Source organism: Panthera tigris, chromosome A2 (genome assembly GCF_018350195.1).
Source record: "Panthera tigris isolate Pti1 chromosome A2, P.tigris_Pti1_mat1.1, whole genome shotgun sequence".
Classification (NCBI taxonomy): domain Eukaryota; kingdom Metazoa; phylum Chordata; class Mammalia; order Carnivora; family Felidae; genus Panthera; species Panthera tigris.
Genome location: NC_056661.1, coordinates 125,661,984 through 125,675,135, shown reverse-complemented (window position 1 = coordinate 125,675,135; position 13,152 = coordinate 125,661,984). Strand labels below are relative to the sequence as shown.

Here is a 13,152-nt window from a genome sequence, read left to right as displayed (position 1 = left end):
CATTCATTCATTCATTCATTCATTCAGCTAATATTCACAGAGCAACAAGTATATGCTGAAAACCAATGTTGATATTTTCCTCTTAGGCCAGATAACTGGGATGTACATGAGGATTCAAACTGTAATGGCATTTGGGTAAGCAACTAAATTCAAATTTAACCCTGTTCTCTTGCTTTCTGCCCTCCTTAAAAACCTATTGGCTTTAGTCAGACCTAAAGAAGGAGGTGACAGACAAAAGCAAATCTTTTTCTGCAACTTGAAAGAGGAGGATAGACTCCAATCACACATGATGTCAGTGATGGGATGAGAGTTGAGGGTCTCTCAGTCAAAGCCCCGTTAAGCTTGTCTAAGATCACCCACCGCTAACCCCTTTATTCTGTGTTCGGTCATAGGACATTAAATAAAGAACGCTGTTACCAAAGGCGACCCAGCTATTGGAGCAAACCTCTTGCTGCCACCACGCCATCCAGCCATTTCTTTTCTGTCTCATGAACCTAGCCAGGCAGGGTGGAAACTCCCCTGTAGTTATCCCACTACCCACCTCTTGAGGCATCTAATAATGCTGGTGCCCCAGTTCTCTATGAATATCAGATTTTCAGCTTTCAGGCAGAAAGAGGGAAGAAAGGAGGAAGGCTAAGCACTTACCTGAGAACAACAATGGCAGCAGCCCCACGTTTTGTGATGTCTTGAGCTAACATAGGATTTGAGAGTCCTCATGAAGGAAAAGAATACCAAAATACAAAATCAAGTATGAAAGTACATAATTAATTAGAACAATAGAAGAAATCCCAACCAAGTACTGGAGTCTTGGAAATTCAGGTCCCTTGGAAATGGTAGGATGTGCAGCAGCATCCCTGGCCTCTACCCACTAGATGCCAGTCTCTCCCCCTCCCCCTGTTGTGGCATGTCTCTAGACATTGCCAAATGTCCATGGGGGGTGGGAGTGGGGAGGGATCCAGCCCTGGCGAGAATCGCTGCTCTGGAAGCATCAGTCCTTAGGAAGTGGAGATGTCAGGACGCTTAGAGCTCCAGCTCAGAGACTGCAGAATACACACTGACCTTGTGGCCCCATCACCCGGTGGGTCCACAGCGCCCCCTCGCGGTCACACTGCAGCACTCCAGACGCTGCCCTGAATCTGCTAGTCCCGCTTCTGGATCCCTCCTCATTCCTGCCCCAGCTCCTTAAAGCCCACCTCATTTACACAGTGTTGCTACGTTGAATTAAGGGCTCAAAAGACATTAATGGGTTTTATCCACCGATTTGCCTTTGTACTTTTTAAAGCCATTAGGGAAGGCCTCAGTGTATGCGTCTCATAAATCTTAAAACAAACAGCTAATCTCATCATTTCTCTTTTAAAGGGTGTTGATCCAAAAGATGGAATTCCATATGAGAAGAAGTTCTGTGAAGGTATGAATTGTAAATTCGTGTGATTATTACAACAGGACACTTTTCTAGACTGAGTCAGATTGAAGGGAGCAGACCACCCAAAGTGAGGAAATGCCTGATGCTACAATTTAAAGTTGACCATTTGACCTTTATTTTCATGAAAAAATCAGAAAAAGACATGAACAAGATTGCAGAAAATGGAGACAGGAGAAAATGGATCTAGAAAAAGCAAAACTGAATTTGTTTAACTGACTCCTTTATGTGGGGATTGGAAACCATAACGATCAGGCCAGAAAGGGCTGTAGGAGAGTACAAGGTAACTGAAGTCTAGCGCTTCTGCAAATAAGAAAACAAATAGAGGTGATCATTTCTCATATTCTTCATGTCCTTCTCAATAGACTACAAGGTCAGACATCCAGGCTTATACTGACTGAGTCCCTGTGTCAACTGGGCTAAAGATTCGTTTCTGGGTGACTTGAGGGAGACCTCCAAGTTACAGCCATTGAGAGTTCCCAAAAATAGCTGAGCAAAAGCTCTGCATTCTAAAGCCCAAATTCCCCAGACATCTGAGCTACCAGTACTGTTAGGAGAAACCTATAATCACCGACACACTACTGAAAATATGCTCCTGGTGATACCTAAAGTATCTCAAACAATACCCTCTGGTAGCACCACTTTATGTTTATGCAATGCTTTTCCGTAAAACTTAAAAGGATTTCAATCATTTGTTCATTCACTCATTCATTCATTCATTCATTCATCCAACATATATTTCCTGAATACCTATTCCTATTCTGCACCAAGGCTATACTATACTTGGCTCTGAGTTTTCCTGGGCAAACGTGATACAGTCCTTGGCCTCAATCAACTTAGTCTAATTGTCTTTAAAATCTCAGAGGGGTAGAAAGGGAATAGAAAATGTAAAGATTCAGTGCATAGTTTGCAGTTTAGAAATGTTTATTGGATGAATAAACAATGAATGAACAAATGACAAATAAATAAACAAACTCAGATCTAAGCGAAAGATCTTCATGTGAGGCTTTGGGATCACTGTGGGAAGCCTCTTGGACACCCCACATCCCAAGCCCTCCTGGATGTCCTGGACCTTCTCAGTCCAGGTGCTCAGTCACTCAGCATTCAGTCCGAGAGCTAATTGTCACCAAAGCCCAAGATAAGGAGCCACTGAAATGAGGCTAGACAATCCTCCAGCATGATTTGGGGGATTTGGAGCTAGGGGAGAGAGGCGTCCCTGACTCTGGGAGGCATCAGTTGATTCTTTCAGCATCTTAAGGGATTTAAAAGAGTACATGCATCACCCACAAGTAAATGGATTGTGTAGATGGGCCTCAGAAGCAGATTAAGTGATTCCTAACCTCCAAATAGGCCTGCGCAGGTACCTTTTTATGTTCATCTCCCATGAATCAGCCAGGATTGTCCATCCAGTGCTGTTGTGTACATGGATTAAGGGCTTTAAAAGACCATAACATTTTTGAAGAATCAAAATTGCTCCATGATAAGAGGAATTCTTCAAATGAATTATAACAGAATTCAAGAGAGCAATTTCCAAAACTAAAATTTAGGTTGTATTTCTGAGTTCAGATAAAGTTTTGATTTATTTATTCATCCATCCTTCACTCGTGATGTTGCACAGCAGTTTGTTTTATGCTGAGCTAGGAAACACACCTGCATCTGTACAGCTTAGCTAGCAGTTCTGATGGCCTAGAAATCTCATTCAGCTCCAAAATGTGATCTCTCTCACTCCCCAACACTTGAAAAGCGGCAATGCATCACTGTTATGATGCTCTGTGCATGAAATACACACCAGGGTATCTAGTCTCCTAACCACCCAGTCTGGAGGCTCAAACTACTCGAGTGCATAAATAATGCAAATAAATTGTCCCACCCAGGTTCACAGCCCAGGGGAATCATTTTGCTAGGAGACTCAGCAGGGGCTCATTTCCACATCTCTCCCGAATGGATCACAGCTTCACAGATGTCTTTGGTAAGTAATTTTGGCAGTAATCATCCCGGATGTGCTGGCCTTTGTGTTTGCTCCCCCTTGCTTTCTGTAAATGGGATGCCAACTCCAAACAGGTGCAAATTTCCCTCCTCAGCAAAATCTGCTATAAAAGGCACATCCACAGCCATTTCAGCTCAGTTCATTTCAAACAATGTGATAAGAAATGTGAGGGCATTGTCACCACAGGTTCATAACAAGAACTATCCTGTCCATTAGAGAAGGGGGATGATGCCCCGCCAGGTGGAAAGGAAACTTCGGCACAATGGGGAAGCCCTTGTCATATGGCCATCTCTGGGTATGGTTCCCTTTTTCCTCTCCTGGAACCCTGAAACTCTGATTCAGAGAAATTAAATTACAGGAATTATAAATTCTTTCTTGACCTCTTCTTCTCAGAAGAAGCCCTCCCTTTGTAAAAATGAGCAGACAGGGAAACATCTGGACATATAAAAAAAATGCTCGTGATCTCAAAAGAAGAGTGCTCTTTTGAAAAAAAGCTTGCTATAGGAGAGAGAGTGACATTTTGTAAAATATTAAATTCAGATTCTCAACAATAGTCAAGAGAAGATTGTACACATGAAAAAGGAGCAATTTGAGATCAGGAAAGACTACTTTTGGGAGAAAGAACAGTAATTACCTGATGTGAGAATCCAGTGGTAACACTGACTAGCAAGTTGGACAATGCAAAAAGTAAGATAGGCAAACCAGCCCACCGGCTGGGCAAATTCTGGAACTCAGAAAAGAGGCATGCAGATGGGTTCTGGAGATCGAATAGGAACCCCAAAAAAGAGAACACATCAGCCAGAGAGGAAGTGGTGACAAAATAAATAATAAAAGATAACTTTCCTGAGTTGAGAGAATCCTTGTCTTCAATCCCAAACCTGCACTGAGCACCAGGCCAAAGTATCAAATAGACCATCTCTTTACCATGTCTTGTTTTTTCTTTTTTAATTCCAAATATAAAGAAACATCTTGCGATCATTCTGCCCCAAAACAACAACAACAAACAGGGTACACAGTAGGAGGAAAAAATCCTTTTGGCATCAGACTTACCTCTCAATTCTAAGCTTCAGAAAATAGTGGAGTGGTTTCTATGATGTTTTGAGGATTGTGTGTGAAAAAGGCCCTAACTGCCAAGATATTGTTTGTTCTTACATGAGGGCCACAGAAATTTATTCTCAGTTTTTCAAAGATTCAGAAAACAACAGACATATGCCCTTCTGAAAAAACAAATTATTTTAAGAAGTATTCCAGATTACCATTCCAGATATTACTAGATTTCATTATATAACATTTTCAAATGTATGCAATGTCAAAAAATCCATAAAATTAAAAGACAAATGAAAAACTAAGACAAATTTATAAAATATAAGGCAACATTTAAATCCCCTAATAGCAAACAGTTCCTGCATGGAAATAATAAATTTTATTTTTTAATAATCAAGAACATAACCACTAAATAGAAAAATAGTTTCAATGGAGTATTACTTGGCCATCAAAAAGAATGAAATCTTGCCATTTACAAGTACGTGGATGGAACTAGAGGGTATTATGCTAAGTGAAATTAGTCAGAGAAAGACAAATATTATTTGACTTCACTCATATGAGGACTTTAAGATACAGAACAGATGAACATAAGGGAAGGGAAGCAAAAATAATATAAAAACAGGGAGGGGGACAAAACATAAGAGACTCTTAAATGTGGAGAACAAACAGAGGGTTGCTGGAGGGCTTATGGGAGGAGGGATGGGCTAAATGGGTAAGGGGCATTAAGAAATCTACTGAAATCATTTTTGCACTATATGCTAACTAACTTGGATGTAAATAAATAAATAAATAAATAAACAAACATCCATGCAAAAGAAAAGAAAAATAGTTTCATCTTTAAGAATAACAAAAGAAAGACAAATTAAAACAGCAATGGAATATCATTTATCATCTGTTAAACAGATAAAGATTAAAAAATGATAAAGGACTAGTTTCACCAAAAATATAGTGAAATGGAGATGTTCATTCACCAACAGTGTTTATGTTGCTAGAACTTCTCTGAAAGGCAATTTGATAATACATATAAAGTGATATTAAAACATTTGTGATTTGGACCATTAATTCTATATTTGGAAATTTACCTCTAAAAATGATCATTCGCCAAAGAATCTATATACATGTATTCATCAAAGAATTACTTTTAAGAGCAAACATGAGAAAAAAAATTTTAGAAATAAAAAATAAAAAAACAGAAAATAATTAGAAGGTTGTAGATTGGTATGTTAACACTGGTATCTTTGGATCGTAGAACACTGGGTAACTTTTTTTCTTATTTTTCTTCAGTGGATTTGTACTTTGTATGTACCAAATATTGTAATCCAAGATTTGGGGGATTGTTGTGTTTTGTTTTGAGCAAATAGCTAAAGAACACCAAAGTACTGCTTTATTAATACTTGTAAAAGCCCTCTGAGGTAGGTATTGTTAGAACGTAACTTCACTGTACAGATACTCAGAGAGGTTGAGTAGACTGCCTAAGGCCACACAGCCAACAGGTGGAAGAATCACTTTCTGTCATTGTCATCTTGAACAAACCACGTAACCAGAAACTCTATAAATGATGGTAGGAACAATCTCAGGCAAGGCCATACGGCTTCAGTGATCTGAGGGCTGTGCAAACACTTTGGAGATCTGTGTTAGATTCAACCCAAATAAAAAGGAGATTGACGTGCACTCATGTAGGGCAGTGGTGGCAGCTAAGCAAACTGGTCCATGTTTTGGTGCTTGTCCTCCTTACCCCACACCCAGGCCTCTGGAGGCTGAGGTGAACGGTGCCTCTCACCTTGGGTTTCTCCTGGAAAGAACGGCCTCTCACAAACTCTCACCAGAACTGGCAGCTCGTTCTGCAGTGTGCTAAATTTCTGGGGAAGAGAAAGACCCGCTGAGAAGCCACTTTAAAAGAAATCACTCTCAAAAGCCCAGCAGCTGGCCCCATCCTGGAGTTCTGACAATTGGGATTTGAACTGTAACATTTTTTAATCTGGGATTTGCGACAACAAACTGATTTGAAATCCTGCAACTTGGCATTTGTTGGTTGGGGTTCAGGTTATAGGTATGCCCTGCTTTCTGAAAGTTTGTTTTATGCCTCTTTGCCTTTACAGAAGACCTATATTAGTCCCCTTTTCTTGCCAAGCAAAAGAAATCTAAAGAATATTTTCACTTTCACGAAAAAAGCTGTTACCATACTAACGTAGGTCTTTGAGAAAAGCAATGTGGCCTAACTTGAGCTTTGGGAACACTCCGCTTTTGGATAGCCAGGGAAACCTGTAGTTCCCACCCCATCCCCTGTCACGTTTTGGCAATAAATAAGTAGTGTTGAGAAATGACCATGAGAATGACAATAACATAGAGCTGATGTGGAACACAGATCGGGCATAATAGTAATTGGGATTCATGAATCTCACCAATATGTTGATAATACGTTGAAGCTAGGGACAACACTACAGTTCTAGTGTCATTTTGTCACCTTGTCGTCAAGCCTCTGATGTTCTAGTGTTCTTAGAAGTTCTCCCTAGGTTAACATTCTTCTTCAAGCTAAAATTTAGCACAGTCATTCCAAGCCTGGGCCACTTCTGTGGAATGCCTTTTATATGATGGAAGATGTGACAAGAATAAAAGAGAGATTTTGCTTAGAAAGTTAGCATTAAAAATGAAGATTTATCAAAATATTATTTCTCAAAATAATACTGTACAAACCACCCCAAGTCTCAATGTCTTCTAACAATCCACATTTCTTCTCACTCGCACATCTGTGGGTTGTCTAGAGTCAGCTGTCCTAACTTAGACTCTGTTGGTCTTGGCTCCAAGCTAAAGATTGGGTCTAGGTCTGTTCCACGTGTCTCTCATTTTTCCTGGTTTTTCCTAGAATCTATCCAGAACATATTCTTTTCATGGTAGTGGCAGAAATGCAAGAGGGCAAGGCCCCCTATGCAAATACATTTGCTGCATCATGTCCACCATCAATGTATTGGTCAAAGCAAGTCACACGGCCATGCCCAAGATAATGGGGAAAGAAGTATATCTTCCCAAAGAGAGAGACAAAAGAAAGTAAATATTTGTAGTATTGATTTTGTCTAATAATAAATGTTAAACATTCAATGGAGAAAAATAAGCAAATATAGAAATTATTAAGAAATCATTAAAATTCTCCTTAATTCTACCACCCAGAGAGAACCATTTTAACACTTTGGAGTATCAGATTGGTTTTTAAAAGTATTCTTTTAATATTATTCTTATTGGGGTAAAAAAAGATTTAAAATCAATATTAGAACCAATTTTGAGAGGTTAAAAAAAAAAACATCCCCACCATCTTAAATTTAGAAGTATTTTCCCTCTCCTTCCCAGAACTCCACCCTCACTACACACACACACACACACACACACACACACATTATGTAGTCACAAGAGTAGCAAGTATGCAATTGGCCATTCTTCTTTCTTTCAATTAGCACTAATTATAATCATTTTCCTACATTGCTACTTAGTCTTTACATTCATTATATTTGTCAGGGTTCTATAGTATCCTTTTCAGTATACAAGCCATAATCTACTGAACCATCTGTTCATGACTGGATATTGAGCTGATTCATTTCTGGGCTACTATGGATCACACTTCTTTTAAAAAAAAAAAAAACTTCTCATTTTTATTTATTTTAAAAAAAATTTTTTTTAACATTTATTCATTTTTGAGAGAGAGAGAGAGAAGGAGAGACAGAGTGTGAGTGGGGAGAGGGGCAGAGAGGGAGGGAGACACAGAATTAGAAGCAGGCTCCAGGCTCTGAGCTGTCAGCACAGAGCCCAATGCGGGGCTCAAACCTACGAACTGCAAGATCATGACCTGAGCTAAAGTCAGATGTTCAACCAACTGAGCCACTCACGCACCCCCCAAAAAACTTCTCATTTTTAAAACCTATTATCTATACAACCTCCTCATTTGCACAGGGAGTCAGAGTATGCATGAGTACTGTGCCTAGCAGACATCCATGAGGTATGTTGAGTTCTGATGTCTTGTGTTTTGATTGTTTGGCTTTTGGATTTTTTTTTAATTAATTTATTTATTTTGAGGTGGGGGGGCAGAGAAAGACAGGGAGAGAGAGAGAACTCCAAGTACCCTCTGCACTGATAGTGACACTGGCCTTGATTTCACGAACTATAAGACCATGACCTGAGTCGAAATCAAGAGTCGGATACTTAACCGACTGAGTCACCCAGGCACCCTGATTATTTGGCTTTTAATGCTTGTGGCAAGTAAACAAAATGTCACCAAATACTAACCTGGGACCTGCTGCGTGCCAAGCCGTGTGATAGGGGCTAATGACACAGAGGTGAAGAAGATGGAAAGAACCAGGTCTTCAGAGGGCTTCAGGCCTTGGGGGGAAATGCAAACCAGCAAATTCCAGAGCTGCTGTGATGCATACACACTCCCCACACCCAAGGAAAGAAGGAATTCAGGCAGTTTGGTCCTAGCAGTGAGGAGTGTGCTAGCAGCAGAAATAGCACACGCAAAGGCTCACAAGTAAGAGGGTTCAGCATTCTGGGAAGTTTAGTGTGGCTGAACTAGATGGTAAGTGGGAGCAAGGTGGAGAAGGTACGAGAAGAGTCTAGGAAGGTGCATAAGAGCCAGATCTCAAAGGCCCTTGAAGCCACATTAAGGAATTCAGAGTTTATCCTGAAGGCAATAGGAAGCCACCAAAGGGTTTTTAACTGAGAAATAGTAGCAGTCTTATTTGAATTTTAGAAAAATCACTCCGATTTCAATAGCAGGATGGATTGGATTGGGAGGAAAACAGGAAAGGAGACCAGCTAGTTGTTCATCTTCTAGTGAAAGTGTCCTAAGCTACAAGAGTACAATGGGGAAGAAAAGAAAAGGACAAATGCAGAAGTTATCTGGAATTAACAGTAGACATGTATTTTTCTCATACCCTTCCCACCCTGTGGACTTTACAGCCAGCTCCTGAAGAGACCACCCTCCAGAGCCAGTGTCCCACCTGGCTGGGCTTTACTCAGGGCTGTTCAGGCATCCCTGCATCTGGAAAGACTGCCTCACTGACTTCACCCCTCTAATGCAGATCTTCCCTAGAGTGTCAAAGCCAGCTTTTGAAGACTCTTCTGGAAGAGTCTGTCCCCCTAAGAAATTTCTGGTGCCTCTGGTTCTTCTGCACCATACCCCCAACCCCTAATGGTTATGGTGAACTTGTAATTTGTTGTCCAAACCTGAGAGAAGAGGGATCATGACTGATAATTATATGAGGACAATGGGCATTGACCTAGATTGGTCCAGACAAATTGGGATGTATGGCCACCCAACTGATAGCATGAGAGCCATGTATGAAACTGACACCTTGAGTCAAGAGCAAGTGCCCAGAGGGGCATTTCCAGCCCCTAAGTTATCTCTATTTAAAGTAATTTTGGACCTTGAATCAGATCTGAGTTCGAGTCCTAGCTTAGCCACTTATCCTTTCTGAAATTAATTTCCTCATCTAAAAAATATAAATAATGATGACTATCTCATCAGAAATTTGGGATAGTTTTATAATAGGATATTACAAATTGGTGTATTTATTTCTACCTAAGTTTCAACTGAGGCCCCAACTATTCCCACTTTCCACAGGACATACAAAAGAAGGGAGTGAAAATCATTTCTGCAACCTATAGCTTAAGGCCCAACCTCGGAGGTCTATGAGTTGAGGCAGGGAATGGCTGGAGTCAGCATGGCAGTGGAGCTCAGCTCTCCCCTTGGGGGAAGGGTGAACATGTTTTCCCCTCAGTGTAGGTGACCACTAGCAGACTCAGATAGCTGTCTCCAGAGACTGGGGTCACAAGGGCTGGTGTCTGACACTCTCGTGAATAGTGTAAGCATGGTGACTGAGGCAACAAGAAAGAAAGTGTGTGTCCCGGGGCAAGTATGTGGACCCCAGGAAGGGAGAGCCAGCCTGGATCATTAAAAATCCTGGAGAAGATCGCCTGCTGATGACTTCACTGTGGAGGGTAACCTCCAGATGACCAGGGCCTGGAGCATGAAACCTAAAAGACTAGATGGGGTTAGGAGAATGCACTAGCTGCCTGTGAGGTTAGTCCCATGTTCCCAGCAGGGCCTCTCAGAGACCTCATTATAGGGAGCCAGCTTTGGACATCTGCCCAGCCAGAAGAATCATATCTGATTGTACCTCTTCTCCCTCCGCCCACCACCCTCTGCGGTCAGAAGGTTCAGCCATGAATTATTCATTAATTCATTTGACAATAACAATAAGAAATACATCAATATAAATGGCATATTTTTATGACATAACTTTATTTTCCAAAACAAACAACAAAATAAGTTAGAAGAGTAGTTTTCTTTCCCACTTTTGTGAATCTCTTTGGTATCTGCCTATAGATAGCTGGATCCCTATATCTGCTTCCCTCTTCAATCTGTTTTAATATATATGGATGTAGCCTCTTGAAAACTACCCTGTACCCTCATGAGTGAAATAAAAGTGAAAGTGAGAAAGGCAAATCAAGTCTCAGTATTATGATGAAAATAGTGTGCTCATGAACTCCTGGTGAGGGTCTCAAAGGTCCCCAGTGATCCCCCAGACCGTATTTTGAGAACCATTGTCACAGTTTTCCTACTGCTTCTAATGTCCAAATTTTGAGGATTTACAAAAGAAAGAAGTGGTTGTGGAGTACCGCAGTGGCTTTCCAAATTCTTTACATCTATAAATGCCAGGAAAGAGGTACTCTAAGATAAAATGTTTTAGGGTAAAATGGGACTCCTTCAGCATAGTGTGGACTAGCCTCTCAACCCAAGATTTCCAGAGCATATTAGAATGTGTGAGATTCCCCAAGAGAGTGTCCACTGAGAATGCACCCTCTGCCCGTGGGTCTAACTATTTGAGAGTCTTTTAGTAATGTCACCACAAAGGAAGAGAGCCCCCAAACTTTTGGCTAATTCAGCAGATGGAGCCTTGGGTTTCTAGTCAGGGTCAGAGTCAACATTTAGCAGGGACCAATCAGGAAAATAAAAGCATTCCAACCGAAGGGATTTAATACAGGAGACTGGCTACACTGGAGTTGCATTTCATACACACAACTGATTACATAGGTTTAGAACTCAAAGGCAGTTTCTGAAGAGATTAATCATTGCTGACACCAAGGATAGGGAACAAAAAGGAAGATGGGATTTTACCAGAAGCTAGAGGAAGGCATGTGACTGATGCTTGAATCTCAAGGTTCCTCGGGTAAGGAACTGTGGCATACACCCAGCTGTGTGGCCTCACTCAGGGTTCGACAGTGGGAATAGGTACCATCAACCAAAACCCTTCAGGACCCCACGTTTTTGGTGCCCTGGCTTTCTCTCCTGTGCCAAGGAATACATCATATCATCTGGAAAGAGAGGGAAGTGCTGTAGAAACCCAATTACTCATTGTTTCATAATTCTGCCCTTTATGAGACTTCAACATTTCTTGGCCTTTGCTTCCCTAAAAGCAGAAAACACTGCTGCAAATACATCACCCCATCCCAACTGTGCCTATGGAAAGGAATCCACAGTGGTGGGTATCTTTCCTGCCACAGCCTCCTCTTCTCCGCCCTTCTTGCCATCCTCTAGTTAAGCAGTGTGGCACCCGAGAGGCCTGTTTACAGCTAATTAGATTAGGAGTGTGTTCATCTGGAAAGATATTTGTAGTTCAATAAAGAGAGTGTGAAGAATCACCCTACTGGTTCTGCAGAAACAAAGGTTCTGAGCCTCATTCGGCTGAGGGCAGAAAGCTGGTTTTTCCCCTCCTCCCTCCTTAAACAACCCTAGCTTCTCTCTGAGGTCTCCTAGTAGTCAGATCCAGAATAAGCTTCCCGTGCCACAGGAAAGATCTCAACTTAGAAAGATTGCAAAGAAAAACGAGTGGATTTGAAAACACTTTCGTGCTTTTTTTTTTTCCTTCAAAGGAAAAACATTCACTGCTTGAGATGTTTTGTTGAGAACGGAAGGGAGGCAGAGAGATCATCAAGGCCAGCATTAGATGCTGCCCTCCTGCCTCTTCCCCATCTGTTCGAAAATTATTTCCAAAATATTAAATGCTGCATTTCACTGAACCAGAATTGCATGACGGGTTGGGGCTGGGGGAAAGAGGAGGGAGAAGAGATTCTGAAATACAATTTCCCAAATGTTTATGTTGCTAGCGAAGGCTGTTGCCTGTACTATTATAAAATCTTAGCACGACCCCCGGCAGGCTGTTGTCTGTAGGGTAAGTAGGCGCAGATTGAATTTCGTGCTGTGTCAAGGACAAAATGAATCCTTAATCTGGCTGCAGAAAATGCATATTCACCCAAGAGCAAAGCGGCTCCAGTCTTTCAAGCCCACATGTGCTTCATTGGACTCTTTGAGATGAGTGTGTAGATCAAGTTTGGTTGACCTTTATTAGCCCACAGACCGCACAGGCAAGTATCAAAGCTCTCACCCTGACTCTCCCTAACCTGCCCTGCTTCCTGCTCTCTGGATTTAACAGTGAGCCCAAAGCTTCTATTAAGCATAAAGGCTGATTTTCATGGTGCACATAAAATATGGAAATTCTACCTCGGCTAGATTCATGTCAACTCCAGAAATACTTAAGAATTAGAGTACTTTATTATTATTATTTTTTCAAGATGAGGAAAGACTGTAGTTCAGTAAAATTGGACAAAATTATATTTTCTGCCCCTTAGACACCTTGCCGGCTAGTAGATTAAA

General features: G+C 41.2%; 1 protein-coding gene across 3 annotated transcripts in view; it reads left to right on the top strand.

Annotated features, from left to right (window-relative positions):
• AOAH (acyloxyacyl hydrolase) overlaps positions 1 to 13,152 on the top strand; it is a 167,213-nt gene that overhangs the window by 72,299 nt on the left and 81,762 nt on the right. For all 3 annotated transcript variants that reach the window (XM_007078576.3, XM_015535929.2, XM_007078575.3), the window contains exons 10-12: positions 87 to 135; positions 1,360 to 1,408; positions 3,295 to 3,389. In XM_007078576.3, coding sequence (XP_007078638.2) covers positions 87 to 135; positions 1,360 to 1,408; positions 3,295 to 3,389 — 193 coding nt within the window. The remainder of the gene's footprint in view (positions 1 to 86; positions 136 to 1,359; positions 1,409 to 3,294; positions 3,390 to 13,152) is intronic.